This window comes from Solea solea, chromosome 6 (genome assembly GCF_958295425.1).
Source record: "Solea solea chromosome 6, fSolSol10.1, whole genome shotgun sequence".
In the NCBI taxonomy this organism is placed as follows: Eukaryota; Metazoa; Chordata; class Actinopteri; order Pleuronectiformes; family Soleidae; genus Solea; species Solea solea.
Window position 1 is genome coordinate 2,536,281 of NC_081139.1, and position 24,120 is coordinate 2,560,400.

Below are 24,120 nucleotides of genomic sequence, written 5' to 3' on the forward strand. Positions count from 1 at the left end.
TAATATATAATATTATTATTATAATATAATAATAATAATAATGTAATATTACATCCAGCCAAGAACTTGACCGACACGTTGAGCTATTTCATTTGTATTAAAGTTGTATAAAAGTCAACACTGCACACACTGCATCCCACACGTTGTCTCTTACTAGCATCCTGTCCTTCTTTGCCACACAGAGCTGTTGTTCAGGTGACACAGTCGAGGGAAGAGTGAAAGAAACAGTCCATGATGACGATCACTGGCAATGACTTTTCACATGTTAAATATGAAATAAATGCTCAGACATCTTCTTGAGGTCATTATCGCTCTCATATTTGTCCACTGAAGAAGCCCTGGATGCTAATGTATCTTGAGCTAGCCATAGCAACAGCCACTGTTAGCAGTGGTTGCTTATAGCAATGATCATTGTTAGGAAAATACATTGTTAGCAGTGGCACTGTTGGCAGTAGCAGCTGTTATTAGCCACTGTTAGCAATGGCTATTGTTGACAGTGGTAGCTTTTACCAGTAGCCCCCGTTAGCAGTGGGTCTCTGCTAACGATGTTGTTGTCTATGTACAGTGCCTTGAGATAATGTATGTTGTGATTTGGCGCTGTACAAATAAAATTGAACAGAATTGAATTAAATAGATAAAGTTTAGAGCCGGTTTAGTTCAACTTCGCTCTAGCAGGGAAATGGGGGAGCTAGGCTAGCTTTGTCCGAAAGGTTAAAAAAAAGGCCACCGTCAGGAGCTTCTAATCTGAGTAATAATCCCAGTTGACACTGGATGAGAAGCTAGTCTTCTGGACAGTTTTACCAGTGAATGGTTGATTATTCACACTCATTCACAACTATATTGGCAATTTAATCCACATCGCTTTTAATTTTCTTTTAAATCTGCTCCAAATCTGCTCTGAATATGCCCACCATCCACACTACCCTGGTATTTTCAAGTCTTTCCACACTGAGACACCATTTTAGTCAGAAATGGAGACCTTTCATTTTTGTTCAGGGGCCACATACAGCACACTTTGATCTCAAGGGGGCCGGACCAGTAAAAATAGTAAAATAATAGCATAATAACCTATGAACAACAAGAACTCCTTTGTTTTTTCTCCTTTGTTTTACATTTAATGAAGGATATATTTAACAAAACATGAAGTTTCTTGAGAAATATAAGTGCAATTTCAACAATATCATGCCTAAATTTACTATTTACACAGCACACTGGATCTATAAAGGCACAAACATTTAGTCACAGACCTAAACTCAATCTACATGTGTTTGGACCGATGGAGGAAGCCAATTGTAAAGCAAATCTACCTTTGTGAGGACATTTTGGCTTAGGTTAAAGTTAGGGTAAGGGGATAGGGAATGCATTATGAGTGTGTGTGTGTGTATTGGTGGGACTTACTCTGGGTTTGAATGCAATGAGTTTCAGAACCATTTCCACAGTGAAGACAGCAGTGAAGACCATGTTGAGAATGTCCATGACATAGTTAAACGTCGCTGACTGGCCGTAGTGCTGCAGATAAAGAATTGTTTTAATTACAATATAGCCAGGGCTGCAACAGTCAGTCGGTAAATGATTAAATGATTTAATCATTTAATAATAGATTACTAAATTATCTGGAAACTGTTTTTTTTTTTTTTTTTTGCTCCTCTATGAAAGAGAATGTTTGTTCTGTGTGCAAAACTTAAAATTTGAGGAAGTACTGATTTAGAGATTATAGAGACACAAAATTATGTGTTTTACAGGAAAGATATCATGAAAATAAATGACAGACTGATCATTAGTCATAAATTGAAGCCCGAGATCGTCTCTATGCAAATATGCTTATTATATATTTTACATTTTCAGCCATTTGCTATTTATGTCAAATATCAAAGTGTCTGTTTTCATTCTGCCACTGGGAGGCACCAAAGTCAAAACTCTCTCAATTCTCCAGTATGTCCATTCTAATTAAAGGTGCGGTGTGTGAAATTAAGGTGAAATCAGTTTTCATTTGGCAGAAATTAAATAGTACTTTAATACTAATAATACTTTGTTATTTTTATACTGTATCACCTGATTCATTATGAATAGTTGTAAGCAAACTGAAACTAAACATCCTTTGAGTTTTGATGCTAACTGAAGGCTACATAGCTTCTCTAAGGTGATGGATATTTAGCTGCAACGTGCAAATTCACCATGTTCTACACACTGAACCAATCCAGTGCTAATGCTGCTCTCTCTCTCCTCACTCAGCCGGCTGATTTCAGTGAAGTGAACTTGTCTTACCTGCACAGCCAGGCAGAGCGTGTTGAGCATGATGAGCACAAACATGATGTACTCAAATCCAGTGGAGTTCACCACGTACCAGAACTTGTACTGGTACGGGTTCTTAGGTATGTACCTCCTCAGAGGACGAGCCTTCAGAGCGTACTCCACACACTGACGCTGCACAGAAACATACAAGGTTGCTTTTTTAAAAACAACAAAAAAAAACCTGATACACTCGCCTCTAAAATCTAAATCTATCCTCAACCTACTGATGTGTGAAATGATGCGAATAAATTACATTAACTTTCACAAAAAAACAGTCACAAGACGCACTGTGGCTTATGTGGGATACACAAAAATAGTGCGACTCACACCGTGTTGCTGACACTGACCTGGTTCTTGTCAAGTTCACAGTTTTTGTACTCTTTCTCTCCTTGTTCCTGAAATGTGACGATCACAAAACCTACAAAGATGTTCATCATGAAAAATGCAATGATGATGATGTAGATGATGAAGAAGATGGAAATCTCCACGCGGTAGTTGTAAATGGGACCGAGGTTCTCCCTGTTGGAGTCGATGGCCTTGTACAGTAACCTGAGGCGAAATAAGAAGAGAAGAAGAAATGGTTTCTATCGTTCTCCATCATCGGCGTGTGGTTCAAGGACAGACGCTGTGTTTAGAATAGACTGCTTATAAAGAGTGGCGTAATCATCCGGATTGAAAAGCGAAGCCCATGTGAGTGGAAGTCTATGGGAAAATGTGCCGAGTTCTCACTTGACCTGACTGTCGACATTTTCCATTTTCCAATAGATTCAGATCTTCTACAAAAGTACAATTGTTAAATTGTGGACACCGTGACTTTGACTGGTATCTTCCAATAAGTGAATTCCTGTGAATGTCTGGTTTCATAAACAAATCAACTAATATCAAGTCTTGAAAATGAGAGTTTCCTCTGAAACTGGAAGACTACGTCCCTTTTTATATGCAGTCTATTCATAAGTCATGTTTGCATTTCACTCGCTCTAACATGGCATGTGTAAAGCGTGAATCTTACGCAGGCCAGCCTTCAAAAGTGGACACAGTGAACAGGGCCATCATGGCCATGAGGACGTTGTCAAAGTTGAAGTCACTGTTGTGCCAATGTCGTTTGTGAATAGACGGCTGGTTCACATCTCCATCCTTATACACAATGTATGTGCCCCTATGAGAAAGTGATATGTTGCACAGAGGTCAAGACCCAATCAAGACCCAATCTCCAAGTGCATGTCATTTGCTCTACAGTATCAAGTTAAGTCAAACTAACTTGCACTCTTCTGGGGTGGACTTGGCTTCGTCTGTGCAGCGATAGAACTTTCCCTGTGGAGGAAAACAAATCAGTATTTTAAGACTATTAACTCAGCACCTCCAGCGACACGTTCCAATACTGAGTCACTCTTCACCCTCAGGGCGGCTGACCTTAAACAGCTGCACCCCTATACAGGCAAACATGAACTGGAGCAGAGTGGTGACGATCATGATGTTACCAATGGTTCTGATGGCCACAAACACACACTGCACCACATGCTGTAAGACACAGAGTCAAGATCAAGGGTTTTTTTAGACTTCTGAATTGCTCATGAATAGAAAACTCAAAAAGACAGCAGTGTGGACACGCTGCTGTGTGACTTTGTGAAGAGGCCACACCTTCAGGCCTTTGGCTCTGTTGATGGCCCTCAGGGGCCGAAGAACTCGGAGGACCCTCAGGATCTTCACCACGGAGATGGCCGAGGACCTGCACAATGAAAATAAAGGTGTAAAACAGAGAGACAGTGAGAGAGAACAGTCATGTACTTAATCTACATTTTCTCTGTTTTCTTTATTACAAAAATGGAATATACAATGTTTTTTTTGATGATTTTTGCTGTTTTCATTATGACATTTTGTATTTACGTCAGGAATGGTTTTGAATAGACAAACTTAGCACATAGTTTTTAGTCTTAGTGATAACTGAACATTGCATTATTATTGGTTCTCCTACTTGCTTGGAAAGGAAAAAAGTGAGGTGAAAGACATTTAGCTGCAACATGCAACTTCACCAAGAGATGCTGCTAAATCTTAATCTTAAATCAAAACAGTGTTTAGGTCCTTTTTTGGTGGCAACGATGCTTTGTTTCTGCACTGTTCTTACTCTTCGTCAGGAGGGAAATGTGCCTGTGTTCATACTCACTGAATGCCAAAGGAGACGAGGGAAACTCCGACGACCAACAGGTCAAGGAGGTTGAAGTAATTCCTACAGAACGCTCCTTTATGCAGAAAGGCTCCATATGTCGTCATCTGAGGAGAGGATGGACCGAGTCAGAGGAGGAGCGTATGAGGAAGAAGAAACACATGCAAAGCACAGTGAACACACGACGAGCAGGCTTACACGACACACACACACACACACACACACACACACACACTGACTTATCCCTCACCTTAACCATAACCAGTTAATGCTAACCTTAACCTAACCACAATTCAAATCTTGGCCCTAAACTTGAACAGAAATGAGGTTCTGCCTCATTAGGACCATGTTTTGATCCCCAGGAGGACTACTGGTCCTAACAATGTCATTGTACACACACAGAGCTATTCTTTTTAGGACCCTGCATTGACTCCCATTAATTTGATCAGCCTAGACAAACTGTTTTCCCTAAACCTAACGATAACAATCAATGCCTAACCCTATTCTTAATCTATCCACACTGCAAATGTTAGCTCTAAACTTAAAAAAGAAACCACAGAAATGAGGTTCTGCCTCATTAGAATTAGATGTTGGTCTCCATGAGGACTACTGGTCCTGACAAGGTCAGTGTTTATCCCAGAAAAGGTAACAGACACAAGCACACACACACACACACACACAGTATAAACATGTTCATTGTGATTAAACACATTATCATCACTCTCTACCTTGAGGTCAAACACACACACACACACACACACACACTCTTATAGATCACTCTTATTCGGGGTGGCGAGTTCAAAGCAGTGAAATTGGGAGGCTAAATCTACCATCGCCACGCCCACAGCCCCATTACAACATGAATGTAGTAGTCGGTCATTCATTTCACAATCGACTATGGGATGAGGCAATAAAACATGCACTTTGTTGCCATGACGTCATTTTCTACCAGCAAGAGCTCAAGTTATAGTGATTGGAAAGTGGAAATGGCCTCACTGTCACATTCATGCGGACCGTCGTCTTAAAGCACATTGCATTATGTTCTTTAATAGTTTCAGAACAACGGGAAGCAGCTCCCAGTGTGAAAGTCAGAGTTTTGGCAGGCAGAGGAGAGAAAAGAAAACAGCTAAAATAACTCGCCTTTAAATGATTAAAGTCAAGGATTCATTTTCTAAGTGCACGTAAACGTGGAGTCTGGCAGAGCGTCAGAGGGAGTGCGGCGGAGAGTTTATAGAGTCAGTGGACAGTGGACTTGGCAGGTTTCTCACGTCCTCTAACGTCTGCAGTTACGACTCCACATTTCTATGCACTCAGTGGGGGAAAGCAGACTGAACCATGCTCGGTGGGAACATGGTTGGTTTTGCCCCCTCTTTTATGACTAATCAGAAGATTACCAAGTCAGTGAGAGAGAGACATGACGTTCGCTTTGACTGGAGTTGACTTGACATCATTTGTTGCCCCGCCCCCTAATTCATCAACCCTAAGTCAACTTCAGCCAATGCCATGAAGGTCCAGTGTGTAATATTCAAATATACGATCCATAAGGATGTTTATATAAGTGTATAATTTCTATAAAATGAAAAATTGTTTGGTTTTCATAGCCTTAGAATAACCCTTTAATATGTACTTCAGCCAAGGGACTTACGCATGGTAAGTTGCCATGGGAATAATTTATAGGTTTTAAAAAAATGTGAGCTTTTTTCATCTTCTTATGTGTTATTGTGTCAAAGTTATGATTCATTTTTATGTTGCATATTTTGTTGCGATATAAAGTAGCAATAATTGTGCAGAAGACACAAAATAGACGTGTTTTTCTTTAATTTTGTTTATAAAAACGAGCCAAGTGAACCAAATTTCACAAATTCAATCTGATTTTAAACATTTTGAGTACTTTTTGCTCAGGTGTGTTTATATAGTTGGTGATTTTTATTTTTTCCCCCCATCAGATTGCCTGGGATATGCTGAAAAATAGGATATAAGTCACTCTATATTGCACGTATTCTTATACCCTCTGCATATACTGTATTTTTAAACATAATTGCTCTGAATTCTAAGGATTAAGGAAGCCGGCATCTTGTAGAAACCACACAGGGTGGTGCATAAGCAGGAGCTTATTTCACAAATCAAGACCCATAGCATCATTTTTGGTATGGCAAGGCCACCGTAGTTTCCCCTGACAAGCTTGAGAAAGCGAGGAGTGAGTGAACGAGGGTCTCACAATTAGATATCACTAACTCTTACACACTGGACCTTTAAAAGTGCCTGAAGAAGTCCCTTTTATTGTGCATTGCATTAAAGTTGCATCATGTTTTCAATATCTGCATCATGAAAACCATGTGAATGTAATGTAATGTTGATGCGATGTTTCCTTCCCCCAACAGGAGTTTCTTTGATTATCGACACTTAAACAAATCTTGTGTTTGTGTTCATGTGTGTGCAGCATGACTCCAAAATTAGTTTTGTGTTTGTTTTGTTTGTTCAGTTGTTTTTAAAAGAGGTGCGGAGAAGAAAAAACTGAAATAAGAGAAAGGAAACAAACAAGTGGCAGGTGACACACAAGGAGAGAATGCAGCAAGGCTCTCGTTGTCATTTCAGCGGTTACCTTCAATATGATCTCAAATGTAAACATACTAGTGAAGACATAATCTGCATAGCCTAGGACCTGGAAGGCAACGAGACGTTTTATTGGGGTGTGGATAGGGACAGCACAGACAGGGGGACACAGGACATTTACCTTCAACACGATCTCAACAGTAAAGATAGCCGTGAAAGCATAGTCAAAGTAACCAAGTATCTGCAAAAAGCAACGTAAATGTTTAACAAAGACAGGTCATCGTGTATTAAACATTATATGAATGAAAAAGAAGGAAAAACATTTGAATTATTACGCATTTAATTAGTTTTAGCAAAAGGTTCATTCACTAGTCTTTGTTCATACGTTCTTATGCAGTACGCTGTAGGTCATGAATTCAAAATCATTCTAATGCACAGGAAATGACACACAGGTATCCCGAGCAGAGACCACACTGGTGTTTCTGCTTCAAAGCTTGAGTTGCCTTTAAAGCCACGGTATTACATGTATATACTGGGATGTATAAGGTCTGCTTTACAAGGAGATCATTAATGTATCGTGAGAGTCATCTTCACTGTTGCCGTCCTGGAACAATGGACTCAGAGACTTAAACGGCTGCAACTACGATTGAAAAGAGACCAAAATCTGGCTGAATAGACAACAACCTCGGTCTCTTTAAACTTCAGGACACCTCGTCTGCACACATTTTCCAATTGCTTCTTCACTTGGTTTCATTTTTCATGTCCAATGATTTCTATTGTCGAAGAATGCTCTATAATTATATAGTATATTTCTATAATTATATATTGTATAATACCTGTGTACTGTTTTCACACTGAATAAAGTGAGTAAACAAAGATATTGATAGCTCATGCTAATGACACTCACCCTAGATAGAGAAGGTGTTCTTCAATTCTGTACCTGATTTATATCCTTCACTTAAATGCATTTAAGGACACTGTCGTGTGGTAGCTGCTAAAAGCACTTTAGAATTTAGAATGTTCTTGTTTCTTTAATGTAAGAGGTCGCTCTTCAAGATCTAAGCCCTGAAATCATAGAACACGTACCATATTTTGCAGTAGTTATCCTGGTGTCCTGCGATGAACAGTGTTTAGTGATCATTCTGGGATTTCTTTGTCAAGGACAGACAAGACTACATATGTGTTGTGCAAAAAACCCTCTTGGATGTAAGGGGCAGATTATTTTAGACTAAAAAAATCTGCCAGACCAAAAAAGCTCAAAATGGTCTTCTAAAAAAATTTTAATCTTTCGAAAAAATAAGTCGTAATATTATGAGAATAAAGTCGTAATATTAACAACGCAATAATATTACAAGATAAAAGTCATAATTTTACCAGAATAAAGTCATAATACTATGAGATTATTTTTTAATCATTACCTAATGTATTATTATAGCAACCAGTGATAACCTGCAGTCGACCATTTCCTTCCAAACAGACTCAGTGTCTTGTCCTGATGCTAAAGATAAAGTGGTTGAGTATTTCTTAATCCGTGACGCCCCGATCACAAATGTAACTTCACAAAAATGCTCCACGTTTCTCATCTTGACGCAGGTTTGCAGCTGATCATCTGAGATTTTGCTTGAATAACAATTTCGACTTTATTCTCACAATATTACGACTTTATTCTTGGAAAAACGCTTCAGTTTTACATTAATATAGTGGTTAATTGCACCGTTGTGTACGATGAACTACAGTAGATTTAGATCTTTATGTGTTGTTAACAGTCTTTGTTTGTTTGATGGTAAAATTCAATGTGTAAACTTACTGTTACTGATCTGTAGATGTGCAGTGAGTGTTCAAACGTGCAGAAACGGGCCAGTAAACGGGTCAGTAAACGGGTCAGTAAACGGGTCAGTAAAGTCATGAAGAACTCAAATCTTTGACACTTACGATGTTGCGAGCGGAGAAGTTCCGGATGGGATCTTCGGCGGCGAGAGACACAGAGCTGAGCATGATGAACACCAGAATGAGGTTGGTGAATATGTGGTGATTTATGAGTTTGTGGCAAAACACGCGAACCCTGTGGAAGGAAGGAAGCACAGAGAGAGACGTCAGCGCGACCCGGCACGAGACGCGGTCTGTGAGCACGTGTGACGGTCTGAGCTCGTCTTACGGGTTTGTGTTGCTGAATATGAAGAAGGAACTTCCCTCTGGAATCGGAGTGATCTTCTCCTTTTTCACCAGGTCAGAAATGGCAGGCCTAGGCCCCGCTGGAACCTCCGGATCTTCGTCTTCTACCGCCATATCTTCGTTGTCCTCCTCCTCCTCCTCCTTACAATCGAACAGAAAGGGAGTTTTTTGTGTCAGCGCATGCAACGTCTCAGTTTGACTGAGCGTGAGAGAGAAAGTGAAGATACCTTATCATCTTTGTCATCATCCAATTTGCTCCTGAAAATGAAGACATTTATTTGTATGAATGAAAAGCACCTTAATATTTGTCACGTTAAGATTTAGCAGGAGATGAAATAGTCACCCTTTCTTGTCACTGTCGTCCGTGTTGAGAGACTCTGCATCGGCCAAGTTGTCCACAGCGATGGCCAAGAAGACGTTCAGCAGGATATCTGAGCAAAGTCTTCAGTAAAGGACAACTGTCTGAAACACTTCACATCACACATGAACACAGATTTGTCGTGTCGTGTATGCAGCAGCAGCAGCAGCTGTGTAACGTGAGTGAGAGAGGATACAGTTTCCACAGATGAAGAGGATGATGAAGTAAAAGCACACAATCATCCCGGAGGACGAAGGACCTCCGTACGCCATGATCCCATCGTACATCACGGCGTTCCAGTCTTCTCCAGTCAGGATCTAAAAAATTTATCATATTTATTTATTTATTTATTTAATAATAATAGTCATTTCTAAAGACCTAAATACAGAACATGGTTATATTAGAATAAATGTTATTGTCCAGAATGCATAAAAATGTCTTTAGCTCCAGATTAAAAAACAAGACATACATTATAAATAAAAACAACAGCTATTTAAAAGAAGCAAACTACAGTTTAGGATAATATTCTTAAGTACAACAACAACAACATGGTGATTTGCAATAGGAGGTAATATTGTATTTCTAAAGTGGTAATAATGTGGTAATAAGAAAACTATAATAAATATGTCATTTACAAAGTATTATCCAGGTAATAATGTTGTAGTGAACCATCTGTCACACCTTTGCATGAGTCAAAACTGATAACTGACATATTATAAAGTTGAAATTCATTCAGTATGAAACATTTTTATTAAACGCTATCACCATATTATGATCATACTATGATTATATTGCTACAGTATTTGAATGTTCAGTGTTTATCCATTTCATAAATACATGAATACCTGAAACACAGTCAGGAGAGCTTGGGGGAAGTTGTCAAACGTGCTGCGCTTGGTCTGGGTCTCATCGAAGTTGAATTTCCCGCCGAACACCTGCATGCCCAGCAGGGAGAAGATGATGATGAAGAGGAAGAGCAGCAGCAGCAGGGAAGCGATGGACTTCATGGAGTTGAGCAGAGACGCCACCAGGTTACTCAGAGACTGCCAGTGACTACGGAGAGAAGACGAGAGACAGATGATCAGCTGATGAACACACAAAGCAACGCGGCGCGGGCGCGGTGGTGGCGGCGGGTTTTACCGCGTGACCTTGAAGATCCTCAGCAGACGCACACAGCGGAACACGGAGATACCGAGAGGAGACATGATTTCAAATTCCACCAGAATGGTTTCGGTGATTCCTCCGCACACCACGAAGCAGTCGAATCGGTTGAACAGTGAAACGAAGTAGGCCTGAAGGCCCAGACTGTACATCTTCACCAACATCTCACACGTGAACATCGCTAACAACACTTTGTTGGCTACATCTGAAATACACAGACAAAGAAAAAACACTCAGATATTACATTGTTCACACCAAGTCATTCATATTTTAATTTTTATTACAGCCTACACTCAGCTACAGTACATGTGTACACATTAAAAACATTATATTCTGCTTTAATTCAACTTAAACCCTTTCATCTATCGTTTGTGGTATTTGTGTGTGTGTGTGTGTGTGTGTGTGAGAGATGTTGCTTGATAAATGAATGCAGGTATGAAGAGAAGAAAAGAGGTGAAAGTTAAAGTTAAAGTTAAAGTAAAGAAATGTACCTGTATGGCAGAAATCCAGATATCGGTATCAATACTGTATCAAAATGTTTTAATCTAATCTAATCTAGCTGCAGTAGTTTGAGAGATAACAGTGAAAATCTTAAAATATGTTATAATCAAGACAAGTATAATCAAGAAATCAAAACAACAATGACTCAGTGAAGCCGTGTTGTTCGTACCCTGCACTTGTGTCAGCCACATTGGCTGATTGTAATGCTCTGATGAGATGGTGAGGGTGTTGAGAAACACCAAGATGATGACCAGCCAATAGAAAGGCACCGATTTGACGGCCAACCGGCACTTCCTGCGGCAGAACCTGTTCCAGCGGCGCCAGCGCCGACTGTAAGAGGAGCGGGGAAAACTTTAATACACAGAATGAATGTTATTATGACTTACTTTACTCATACAGCACAGCAGAAAACAGCAAAATAAACAGTGCACTGACAACAGTTAGAACAGGAGTGCAGTGAACTGAGGGGGCAGGGCCACCAGGGAACGACATCACTATATTTTTCGCAAGTCACACTGTTCAGTAAATGAGCTGAAAAATACTGTGTAAGGCAATTCTCGAAATATACCATAAGGTACATGCTGACTTTACACAAGCTCTTAATTTATCCTTTTTTCTTCTTCTTTTGAGCTGCTTTTCACCTTATTGTTATTGTTATGTGTACATTTTACAGTCGTTTATTTATATGAGATTCATCGACGCTATCAATATGCAAATGTGAAGCAAACAAATACTCACCTGAACTTGGACTTTGAAATTTTTTGACTGAAAAAAGAAAGAAATAAATAAAGAAAGAAAGAAGGAAAGAAGTTTGTTAGAGTAATTAATGAAAGTTGCAGTTGCAACTTAATCTCGGCTTGCTCCATCCAACGCACAGGTCCGAGTTTTTTTGCACGTTAACCCCCTCCAAAATGATCGCAATGACACGGAATAATAATAATAATCTGAAGGATAACAATATTTTCCTTTAATTTCGGCCCCGAATAAACACATGTTAGCACTTTAAACAGCTCTGTGATGTGCTGTAATTTAAGGTCTGTTTGTGTTGCATGTTCTCACCACAAAGCTCCACAGCAGGGCGTTTTTTCATCCTCCCCGTTCTGATTCTCTGTGTTGACAGACTCAGTTTCACTGGCTGGAACACTCGCTGCAGCACATAAAGCAGAGACACTTAGAGAAGAATCATCAGTTCCTCTTCACTGAAGCACAACATTTTTCATGTAGAGACAGAGCAGCTGTGCGTCCCAGGGTGAAGACGTTGTGGAGAAAAATAAAACGGAGATTGTCTGCAACTCTGTCAGGGATTTCTTCAAAAAAGAGACGCAGGAGAAAAGTTTACACTACTACGGAAACATATCGCATTCACCTAAAATCATTATTTGTTATAACAAGATTTTTTGTGGGAGGGATCAGTTTTTCTGAGTGAATGAGAACGAAGCGGAGAAGCTTGATCGCTGAACTGAAAGCAAAGATTGTTGTTCAGTTTAATTTCAGTTTTACTTTGCTTGGCTTTGTTTGAGACATTGGGAGATTCTCCTGTCTTTAAGTCATATTGATGGAATTGTTATTAGTTTCTCGACCTCAGGACTATGCGTTTCTTTCCAAAAAAAAATCTCATAAAAACAGACCTCAAAAAAAAATCTTGCAAAAACAGACCAAAAAACCTTGTAAAAATAGACCAAAAAAAATCTCGTAAAAAAGCAGTATTGACAAAAAATCTCGTAAAAATAGACCAAAAGAAATCTCGTAAAAAAAGCAGACCTGACAAAAAATCTCGTAAAAAAGCAGACCTGACAAAAAATCTCGTAAAAATAGACAAAGACATTTTTTGTAAAAATACACCAAAAAAATATCTTGTAAAAATACACCAAAAAAAAAATCTCGTAAAACAGCAGACCTGACAACCCCAAAAGAAAATCATAAAAATAGACCCAAAAAGTCCCACCCGGCTAAAAAAATCTCATAAAAACAGACTACGGAAATAAATCTCGGAAAAACAGACCCGAAAAAACTTGACGTAAAAACACACACTAATAACACAAATGTCATAAAATCACACACGAAAAAAATTTTTTCTTTAACACAGACCCCGCAAATAAGAAATCTTATTAATAATAAAAATTATATAAATCTAAAAAATGATTTTAGGTGAATACGCTAGCTTCTGTAGACGACTGTTTGACAGAGGTTTAAAAAAAGAAAAACAGAAAAGGGGCGGTGCATCACTGCCATCATCAGTATCATTTACTGAGCACTGAAAGGGAGATGACACAGGAGAGGAGAGTGGACAGCTGCTGTCTCCTGGACAGGAGCAGGGTGACGAGGACAGAGCTCTTAAATCTGTCTCTGTGCTGCTACACTCATAACGCCAGCACTGTGCAGAGAGACGACGGTTCACTGTGTATGAAGGAGTATAGTGAGTGTGAGTGTGAGTGTGTGTGTGTGTGTGTGTGTGTGTGCTGCTTAGCTTATGTAGACGTGTTGGCTTTGATCCCTGAGTGGCCGAGCAGCTCTCAGCTCTGAAAACAGTGCTGACTGCTGGAGTATGGATCTGGGTTTAGCCCTTTTTTTTCGCCTGTATCATACTGAGCCCTAGCTTTTCAAATGGGACATGGGAAGGGAAAACGGGGCGGGTCTGCATCTGCTGCTGTGTTACTGCGTCGTATCAGAGCCACGTAATGGCGACAAGATAAGTCTTTTACATTAGGAAAGTAGAGGACCTTAAACAAATGAAGAAAAAGGCTTCTGAGGAGGGTTAAGGCGCACAATGATGGGGTTTAACACAGTCACACACTCACATACTGTAGCACGGGAAAAATGACTAATTACTGCTGCCTTATGTTTTGATTTAATGTCATATTTGAATTTATTGCTTATTGTTGTTAAAGTGGTTGTGACCTGGTTTTGACCAAGTGTCACATGATTTGTCTCCATTATTATTCACAATGAACACGGCAATGATTATGAGCTATCCAATCCAATTCAACTTTATTTATAAAGCACAGCTGAAATAAAGTACTGTATAGCAGAGATAAATAAAACAAATAAAATATAAGACCTAAGAGGCCTAAGATCAAACAATTAAACAATAAAACACTGTAGAAAGTATATAAAAGAAAAAAAAACGATAAAAAAGATAAAAACAACGTGAAAAGTGCGACATGAACCTGATGTGGTTTTGAATTTAGAGCTGGTTTCCTTTGTTTGGTCTAGTTTTCAAGAGTGAGCTCAGTTTGGGTGTCACTCTCACACACACACACACACACACACACCTATACAGAAGAAAACGCACATATAAAAGCTCGAGAACAATGGAGGGAAACCACAGGATTTACCATGAGTGTCGGACGACTGGCTGAACCACCCAAACCTTCCTTTCTTCTTCTCAGTAAGGTCAGCCAGAGTCACCCCTTCATGTGTAACGCATGCAAGCCCATGCATTCAGACACAACGGCACAGCAGAGGGGACATGGGGGGCGAGAATGGGCTGCCATCAAAATGGGTCAGAGCACACAAGCACCACAGGACAACAACAGTGTTCAAAAAACATCAATATCCAACAATGACAAGTGCAGCGGGAGCCACAGGGGCTGCAGACACTGAGGGGAGCAGAAGAACAACATGGAGAGCGGTTAGTCACAGGAAAACGTCTGCAGGTTCACACACGGCCCGGTGCTCGCACGCTACACTGCAAATGAAAGCGTTCACATGCCAACGTGGGAGCAGGGGCTCGTGGTTCGTCGACACACACCGAAAGCCGGGATGGATGTTGAAGAAAAAGCAGCATGGACCTGCCTCCTCCTCCTCCTCCTCCTCCTCCTCACAACACAGAGCCTTCACCTGGAACTTTATCTATCTGAATGTTTGCGAGTAAACTCCTGACTTTACACAACTGCAGAAACAATAAATAAATAAATACAAGCGAGTGTACTGAAATAAAGATTGACTTGTAATAAGCAGTGGGGAAATAACAGCTCGTTTGCTCAACAAGGTGAAATCAGTCACACTTTCTGCATCGTGTGTGCTTTTGCATGTCAAGAGGATTTGGATTAAGAGATTTTTTTCTTCCTTTCCCTCCAACAGATTATTATCCTGTGGTTCTCTGATTTAAACACCTCTATGTATTTATATTGGACAAACCTCTTAGTAAACTTGCATCGCCTTCACAGTAAATGCCTCAGCACTATTATTCATAATTTATCACAATCATTTGTTACTTACGCTCCCTAAACGTTGGAACACACTAACCCTTAGATATCCGGGGAAGACAGCGCACTAGATATTTTTAAAATAAGATTTAGAACTTGTCTTTTTACTCTAGCCTTCAACTAGCTCCTTTTTATTCTGCCCTGTGTTGTATTTTACTGTTTCATTTGCATATTTTAAAGGGTTGTACTTTTCCTAATTTTCCATCATTAACTGTCATTCCTTAATCTTTACCACTGCATTGTCTATCTCACTTCATTCATAAAGACCTATCACGACTGTACTTTAATTGCATTATGATGCTGTTGATGTTGCTGATGTCGGTGGGAAAAAAGCCTGACAACGTTCTAATGATCAATACATCACAACACGACCTGTTTTCTTGGTCAATAAGAGAAATGAAGCAAACTGAACCTAAATGGACACAGGAAATTAAAAAAAACAACTACTTTTGTTCAATCTGCTTTTCCTGAAAACACAAAATAAGTCTAACACAGGATATTTAACTTATATATTATAGCTTATTTCGACTGATTGATTGGGCTTTAGAATTTCTCCCGGGAGAAGATACTCACGGTTGCGTTTGCTCTCCTCTTCGGCCTCGTCCTCGTTGTCCGGGTCGATGTCCTCGGCCTGAGTGATCCAGTCCAGGTAACCCTTCAGATCCTCCTCCAGCTGCTGCTTCTCGCGCAGCTTCTGGAAGTCTCCGCGCGCTTTGGCCTTTTCTCTCTCCTTGGAAAACTCTCTGGTTTTGGGGACGTGCACAGACACAGACACGCGTTCAAATAAGCGGCAACGACGACGAGCGCCGTCATGCAGAGAGCAAAGACACACAGTTCCACAGCAAACTCAATTTGACTGAATAAAAACGTGTATCTCTTCAATCTTGTGCGTGTCCACTCGTTTCTTTGCATGTTTACATACAAAATACAAAAGCTTTCCACTGCTACGGGTGGGTTTTCTCAACCGCAGCCACTGGAGGGAGATGTACACCTTCCAGAGACAATGCGTTGGAGCTATATTTAGAGCCTGGCGGTACAGTAGTGCATCCTTCAGGCTGGCATCTTAATCACCAGAAAATGGCAATTTAGGAAGACGGATGGTTTCAAGAGACATAAAACATTTGCACTACATCTGTATTCACGTGGATTCAAGATGATTCAAACACATAACGCAGACTTCAATTGGCCGTACGTGCAGCTAACGGCGGGTGAAGTACAAGTACATGAAATGATTTCATGCTAATTCCGAGGCTTGATGTAAACAATAGACTATACGCCAAGGTGCCGCGTCCCGGGTGCCAATTATGTTAACCTTATTGGCGTTTTTCTAAAGCCCAGGCTTTGCAGGCTGGTCAACCCTACAGGAATAATTCTGCTGTAATACCCCAACCCCCACTCCACAGAGCTGGGAAAGCAAATTGGGGTTTGAAAAAGCTTAGGAGCGCAGAGGGAGTGAAGGGCGAGGAATAAGATTAATTTCTCTCCCTCAGGAGGGTGGGTGGTTTGGGGATAGGGGGGCGGGGGGAGGAAGTGCTCACTTTGCAGTTGCCGTGGAAAGGATGTGAGAGTTGATGCCAACAAAGGTCGGCAGACAAAAAGAGATGAATTTCCTGGATACTGAACGCCTGACGTGTAGTACTACACAGATATATTTTCAAACACAGTATAGAATTACACAATACTGCGTATATGCGGCTGCGATAGAGCTGTGCTTGTGTTTGCAGTCTCTTCAGGAGCAGGGACTCCTCTATCAGGGAGAGTAAAGTGGAGCAGGAGTGAGTGAGTGAGTGAGTGAGTGAGTGAGCGAGCGACACCTCATGTTTCCACTTCTGGCCATGTTGCTCACATCATTGTCTAAAGCAAGTGTGAGGATGAGGAGGACGATGAGGGAGATCCTGTGCTCATTTCATATTAAAGCAAGTTAACCCTTTAACACCGAGCGTACCGCGGAACGACACGTTTGACTTTGCATCACCGTAAATTTGCGTCGGTTTGTGATATCGGACAAATTCTAACTGTTTCTGAAAGCTGAGAAGTTGCCACATCAAATGTGGTTATTACGGTAAGTTCACTCGCGCTGTTGCAGGAAGCCGGCGAATCAGTGTCTTTGTCACCAGAGAGAAGAGATTTGGAAAAACACCCGTGCATAGTTTCCATTTGTTGGCCTGTTTTTGGACATTGAGACAAAGACTCTAAGGAATGTTAAATATGTTTTATACTGTTAAAATTTCAAATTTGACACGCAAAAATCTGGTGTTCGTGTACAACTACAGTGGGTTTTTTTTCATTTTAAATTGTTAATACACTATTTTAACTTGCAGTAATAACTGCCAAATATTGAAAATTACTCTTATAAAAGCACTCACTCACTTTTAACCCTTTTTACGGTTAAAGTAAGCAAAAAAGTCCAGAAGGACATTTTGAGGCTTAGGTGTTAAAAGGTTGTTAAACAGTTGTCTCTGTGTCACTTGCACACAGAACTACATAATAATATGTAGCAGTAAATAGTTGTATATATATATATATATATATATGATATATAAGGTATATCGCATTTCATGCCAAAATATACTGGCACGTGATTTTCATCCAGAAGAATTTAGTGTACTTTGAGATTTGTTGTTGGAATGTAAAGTGCAATACAAATAAAATCTATTATTATTATATTATTATTATTATTATTATTATTATTATTATTATTATTATTATTAATAAACTCTATCATAGTCTAAGCCGTCTTAACACAGCAAGCAGTGCAAGGTGAACAACAATCCACTCCAAAACCACTGCACCACAAGTTGCCTCTTACCCACTCAGCACACCTAACACAAGATTTAACACAAAAAAGGAGCCGAGTATGATCAGGCTAACAAAATAAATCCACGGCGTCTCCCATCCGACGGCGTCATTGACCTACAGGAGCCAAAACGCAGCCGATTAACAGAACAGAACACACACAAACAACAGAGGACCTTCCTGCCTGCAACGGAGCAGAAGGCCTCTGTCAGTAAAGAGAAGGAGGTGCTTACCCGCTCAACACACCCAAAACCAGGTTAAGAACGAAAAAGGAGCCGAAGATCACAAGACTGACAAAGTACACCCATGGAAGCTCAAAGCCCATAGCGTCATTCATCTGGAGGGGGCAAGCATTTGTGGCAGAGGCAGGAGAGGAGGCGAAGACAGAGAGACGGAGGGAAAGAAAAGAGTCAAACGTAAGTTGTTAAAGAGAGAAATTGCAGGAAATAAACAGAACTTAGAGTTAAAGCTGCAGTGCGGAACTTTTGCTGATTACTGTTGTTGTTGTTGTTGATGATGATGTAATTATCCCGCCTCTGTTTGGTCTATGTCAACAGAAACTGTGTCACATTATGTGTATGCTGCTGTCAGCGTCACTGAGTGAGCGTTTGTGTGTGTTCACCAGCAGCGCAGGGGCGGGCGGAGCCAAGGAGCATTTATCCCGTCAAAACTGCTGAACAAGCAGGTTTGTTGGTAAATACAATTCACTTGTGAAGCTTTTCATGGGCACTGTCTCACTGTCTCACTGTCTGTCTGTCTGTCTGTCTGTCTGTCGACATAAATCGAATTGATCACTTCCTGTGTGCAGCAGGAGAACGTTGCCAACATCTAAACGCTGCGTGAACTCATTTGACAGCGGACTGAATGTGACAGACGTTTGTTTAAGTTCAAAAACGCCGCACTGCAGTTTTAAACACACACTCTTCCTCAAGCTGAAGAAAAATAGACAATTTGCAAGGAAGACTGACAAAAGACAGCGTCGTGTGTTGTCAGACGAGCTGTTGAATGCATTCAGGCAATTAGTCAATCAACCAGATCAGAGGGATAGGAGCTGCCACGGGGCATTATTAGCAGCTTCATCGTCAGTGTGTCAGTCTCATGACTGTGTGCATCTGATCTGAACATACATTCATAATCCACGGAAATCAAAGAGTAAGAGGTAGATATCGCACACTTACGGCACTTTTCCACGACACAGTTCCGGCACGACTCGACGCAGAGTTTACTTTTGCATTTTCCTACTATATACTATCACGCTGGGTCAACTCTACACGGTTTGGTTGTTTTTCCATGAAAATATAGTACTTCCTCAACGTGGGCGGAGTCACCACAGCGGCTGCATGAAACTGCCGTGACTTTTATATGCGACACACACACACACACAAACGAGTGACTTGTAACGAGGTTGTTTTCGATGTACTGAATCATTAGAGTCAGTTCATTAAAAAGATCAGGGTTTGTGATTCAAGCAGGTTTTCAGCAGTGCTGTCGCTGAATACACCAGACTCCTCTGTTAAATAAGGAGATTTTAGACGAGAGTAATGTTTTTCTTTTATAACAGAGCTAAAGGTTGGCACGGCAGTGTTATCTTGACTCCGCCCATGTTGACGAGGTACTATATTGTAATGGAAATCATACCAAACCGAGTAGAGTCGAGCCGCGCGGTGCCGAGCCGAGCCATGATGGGACTGTATAGTGGAAAAGCGTCATTTCTCCACACTTTGTTGAGGACATAAGGTTTTGATCCAGTGTGGATCGTCCTCAGGTACCACACACACACACACACACACACAACTTCAATTATTTACTGATCAGTACATTCACAACTCACCCAGTACAGCACGTCCGTCCAGCCCTCCATGGTGATGCACTGAAACACCGTCAGCATGGCAAACAGGAAGTTGTCAAAGTTGGTGATGCCATTGTTGGGACCTTGCCAGCCTTCCCTGCACTCTGTGCCGTTGAGGGCGCACAGGCGCCCGTGACCTGAGATCGCACATGGAGCCGATTCTTCCTCTGTTATCGCATCTACACAAAGAGAGGAAGGAATCTTTTTTGTTTGTTTGTTTTTTTAAAAGAAACCAGACGATATCACATGGTTTCACAAAAATAATTGTAATTGACACCAGCATCTTTGTACAATATGTAACGCAGATGAGCTTTCCTACAGTTTCCACGTGTACAATTGTTGAAAATCAACACGACTACTTGGATTGATTTGATTTGATTCTACTTTGCAAAATGAGGGCAATCAAGATTCCCGGGTTTACCTGATCCAGCCACATAGCAGGTAGCATGCATTTTGCCGATGAAAAGCTCCAGGCCGATGATAGCATAGATGATGATGACAAACAAGACCAGGAGGGCAATATGAAGAAGAGGGACCATGGCTTTAATAATGGAGTTCAACACCACTTGTAAACCTGTGCAAAGAAGGAAGCAAAAACACATTTGATCAAGAAGATAATACAATACGGTAAAGAGCAACACACAGATGTGCTTGGTGCCAGAGACAGCTGCTGGCTGTCATTGCCAAAGGGAAATTAGAAAGAAATGACTCACACACTCACACAGTCGCTAAAAAACATTTCCAAGGATGTTGGATCAATGAAACAAAGGAACAAAAAGGATCTGCACACACACACACACACACACACACACACATAGAGCTCCCATTCAAAGGATTAGAGTTCCAATCCGGGTTTAAGAGAACCAGGTTCACACTAACCTTTTCACACAATATCCTGTAGAAACTGTTTAAAAACGGCATACATGATGTTTCACATATTTTATATATACTGCATGGTCATTATAGCTATTATAGCTATGTGGACTATTGATAATACAAATAATACAAATATACATATATATACAAATAAAATGAGTCACGATAAAGGTCAACAGCCGTCATACAAACTAACTGTTAGAGGTGTTTCTTGATAAATATACTCTGAAAAACACCATAACACAAGCAATAATACAATAATATTCATAGGATATAGTGGAATATATCTAACATGATATTTTTTACTTCATACTTTTAAAAACTGTGTTCCTCCTGTGATACCTGTGACAACGTTTGTGTACATCAGTCCTACTTTCAGTTTCAGTACTCCAGCTCATCTAGAACCACATGATCCGTCAAATGTGTCAGAAGTGTTTATTACACTGAGAGTTAATGTCTCGAGGGCACTGATGTAGATGCTGAACGGATGAAAAACACATAGACCATCTGGACTTCACCCGACATTCACTGGAAACAAGGACAACGTTATACAACATGTTTGTAGTAGACGCCGTGTACTGGGATTTCTTACTGGGTACTCCTGAGACCAGCCGCAGGGGTCGCAGCACACGGAAGGCTCGGAGGGCTTTGACGTCAAATCCACCTGGTTTGCCTCCATGTCCGTGCATCGACGGATGGGGAACTTCTCCCTCAGCTTCTTCCTTCTCTTCTTTGGTCAAAAGCTCCAAAGCAACACTGAAGAGTCTGTGAGAGAGGACAAGATAAACCATTACGTGTTATTATAACATATGCAGCATAAGCATCCAAGTTAACGCTTAGAACACAGAGCATTTAGGCTGCTTGTTTCCATTACTATGTTAAAATGTACAGTATATACAGAGGCTAAAAGAATGTGTAATATAGAGTGTCAACCTACAACAGTGGTGTCAAATGTACGGCCCGCAGGCAAGAATTGGCCCACCAGAGGGTCCAATCTGGCCTACAGGATGAATTTGTGAAAATTTCAGATAATATTGTTAAAATTGCACTTGTTTTCTCATAATTTGTTTTGTAAAAAGATGCTTCTACTCCGACTTAAATGTAAAATACGTGATTATGTTTATAGGTTATTATGCTCCTATTGAACTGGTCCGGCCCACTGGAAATCAAATTGTACTGTAGGTGGCCCCTGAACTAAAATTAGTTTGACACCCCTGACCTAGACAATCTGATAAAATAATAATAATAATAATAATTTCCACCAACTATATAAACACACCTGAGCAAAAAGTACTCAAAATGTTTAAAATCAGATTGAATTTGTGAAATTTGGAAATACGTCGGTGTTCAAAGTTCGCTTGGCTCGTTTTTATGAACAAAAAGAAAAGAAAAATGGTCTAATTTTGTGACCTCTGCACAATCATCGCTACTTTATATCACTACAAAAGAAATGTGATATAAAATGAATCATAACTTTGATAAAGAGACCAAAAATCACATTTTGTAAAGCCTGAATATGTGACCTATAAACACACCCCCAGGATGTCCATATAAGGAGTTGTGTTTCGAAATTGTACATTTTATTGTGTGCACTCACTGCGTTCAAACAAGCTGAGTCCACGTTGATATGAAACAATAAAGCCAATGATTCATGCGTGTGATTTGTCGTCTGTTTTCTTTTTCCCCGCTGGTAACTCACACTTTTGGTGTCTTCACACTTTTTGTTCACTAAACTCTCCCCTGGCTGAGGAACTCTTGTATTCCACTGCTGTTGATCCATCAAAGTAACATTTAAACTGTGAAACTATAATGTAGTAAGTCTCACCACTTCTTTACAGCCACCCACGAGCCATACTGACAACACCAGGCTGCAGTTGGATTAACAAGAGTACCAGTGTATCACACATATGTTCGTTTTAGTATCAGCTAGTTTGATTATTGTCAGTTAGTTACTTTCCTAAGCAGATCATTCATATTATTATTATTATTATTATTACACTGCTGCATTATTAATACAGTACTACACTCTATAAAAGCCTTTCAATGTGAGGTCAGGGGAAAAGCTGACAGTGCAGTAAAGACCACTTCATTTCCCACAGTGTCGGTACACTCCCATATCTCACAAGGTTAACCCTTAGTGCTCACGCGGCACCGATTTGTGCCGCAGGTGCACCCGTGGTCATTTGCCGTGGGAATAATACACAACTCCTTATATGGACATCCTTTTTTTTCGTCTTCTTCTGTGTTGTTGAGTCAAAGTTGTGATTCAGTTTATGTCACAGTTTTAATGAGAGATATAAAGTAGCAATAATTGTGCAGAAGTCACAAAATAGAGCGTTTTTCTTTTCTTTTTGTTCATAAAAAAAAAAAACAATGGTGAACTGTGACCGTATTTCACAAATTCAATCCCATGTTAAACATTATCAGTACTTTTTGCTCAGGTGTGTTTATATAATATAGTTTATAAAAAAGGATATAAGACACTCTATATTGCACATTCTTATAACCTCAGTATATACTGTATGTTTACATATACAGTAATGGAAAAAAGCAGCCGAAATGCTCTGGATCTTACGGGTTAAATCACAACAAAGTCAGTCAGACATTACTCAACGAGCCAAGAGAAGGAGAATCATCTCGACACATCCCATCAAAGCTGTGAGCTAAAAGCAGAGGATGAAGCTGCCGTATGCACAGTCTGCTCCGACTTATGTTTCACTAAGTCACAGCTGTACGAGTGACTGTCTGCCACTGGGGTTCCATTACTCACCCAGTCATGTTCAGATGGAAACTCTCCACAAACGTTGAATGAATGAAACGTTCATACCTGAACATACCTGAGGATCTTCACTTTCACCTTCATAAACCAGGGAAATAAGATCATGTTCATTTTCACATGGTACAGAAAAATCCTCATCAAAAGGATTTGTTCTGGTGCATTTCTAAATCCATCATCGTGTTTCTGGCCACCTGATGAATCCAAATTCAATATTCAATCTGTTTGCAGATCTGTAGGCAGTGGATTTGTCTCTTTAGCTGCTAAAGGTTTCACTCAGATCCAAACGGCTTGGTGAAGAACAGTGGGATTATGTCACTTTTGGCTGAAAACAGATTTACACTGTTGCTGTGTACACACACACACACACACAACTATGAATGTGGAACCAAAACAGGAAAGCTGTGGGATGTAGGA

General features: G+C 40.3%; 1 protein-coding gene across 13 annotated transcripts in view; it reads right to left on the minus strand.

The window, feature by feature from the left end:
- The window catches only part of cacna1da (calcium channel, voltage-dependent, L type, alpha 1D subunit, a), a 63,354-nt gene that overhangs the window by 19,583 nt on the left and 19,651 nt on the right, over positions 1-24,120 (minus strand). For 4 of the 13 annotated variants that reach the window (XM_058632632.1, XM_058632630.1, XM_058632628.1 and 1 more), the window contains exons 5-30: positions 21,520-21,692; positions 20,473-20,625; positions 20,034-20,230; positions 18,436-18,539; positions 15,980-16,149; positions 14,534-14,608; positions 12,258-12,345; positions 11,937-11,963; positions 11,368-11,528; positions 10,677-10,902; positions 10,382-10,589; positions 9,733-9,853; positions 9,522-9,609; positions 9,406-9,436; positions 9,162-9,319; positions 8,939-9,068; positions 7,188-7,247; positions 7,056-7,115; positions 4,454-4,560; positions 3,931-4,018; positions 3,703-3,810; positions 3,551-3,603; positions 3,302-3,448; positions 2,640-2,841; positions 2,266-2,424; positions 1,399-1,509 (exon numbers count right to left, since the gene is read on the minus strand). In XM_058632632.1, the coding sequence (XP_058488615.1) occupies positions 1,399-1,509; positions 2,266-2,424; positions 2,640-2,841; positions 3,302-3,448; positions 3,551-3,603; positions 3,703-3,810; positions 3,931-4,018; positions 4,454-4,560; positions 7,056-7,115; positions 7,188-7,247; positions 8,939-9,068; positions 9,162-9,319; positions 9,406-9,436; positions 9,522-9,609; positions 9,733-9,853; positions 10,382-10,589; positions 10,677-10,902; positions 11,368-11,528; positions 11,937-11,963; positions 12,258-12,345; positions 14,534-14,608; positions 15,980-16,149; positions 18,436-18,539; positions 20,034-20,230; positions 20,473-20,625; positions 21,520-21,692 (3,205 nt within the window). The remainder of the gene's footprint in view (positions 1-1,398; positions 1,510-2,265; positions 2,425-2,639; positions 2,842-3,301; positions 3,449-3,550; positions 3,604-3,702; positions 3,811-3,930; positions 4,019-4,453; positions 4,561-7,055; positions 7,116-7,187; positions 7,248-8,938; positions 9,069-9,161; positions 9,320-9,405; positions 9,437-9,521; positions 9,610-9,732; positions 9,854-10,381; positions 10,590-10,676; positions 10,903-11,367; positions 11,529-11,936; positions 11,964-12,257; positions 12,346-14,533; positions 14,609-15,979; positions 16,150-18,435; positions 18,540-20,033; positions 20,231-20,472; positions 20,626-21,519; positions 21,693-24,120) is intronic. The other 9 variants (XM_058632637.1, XM_058632633.1, XM_058632636.1 and 6 more) reach the window with 6 other exon arrangements.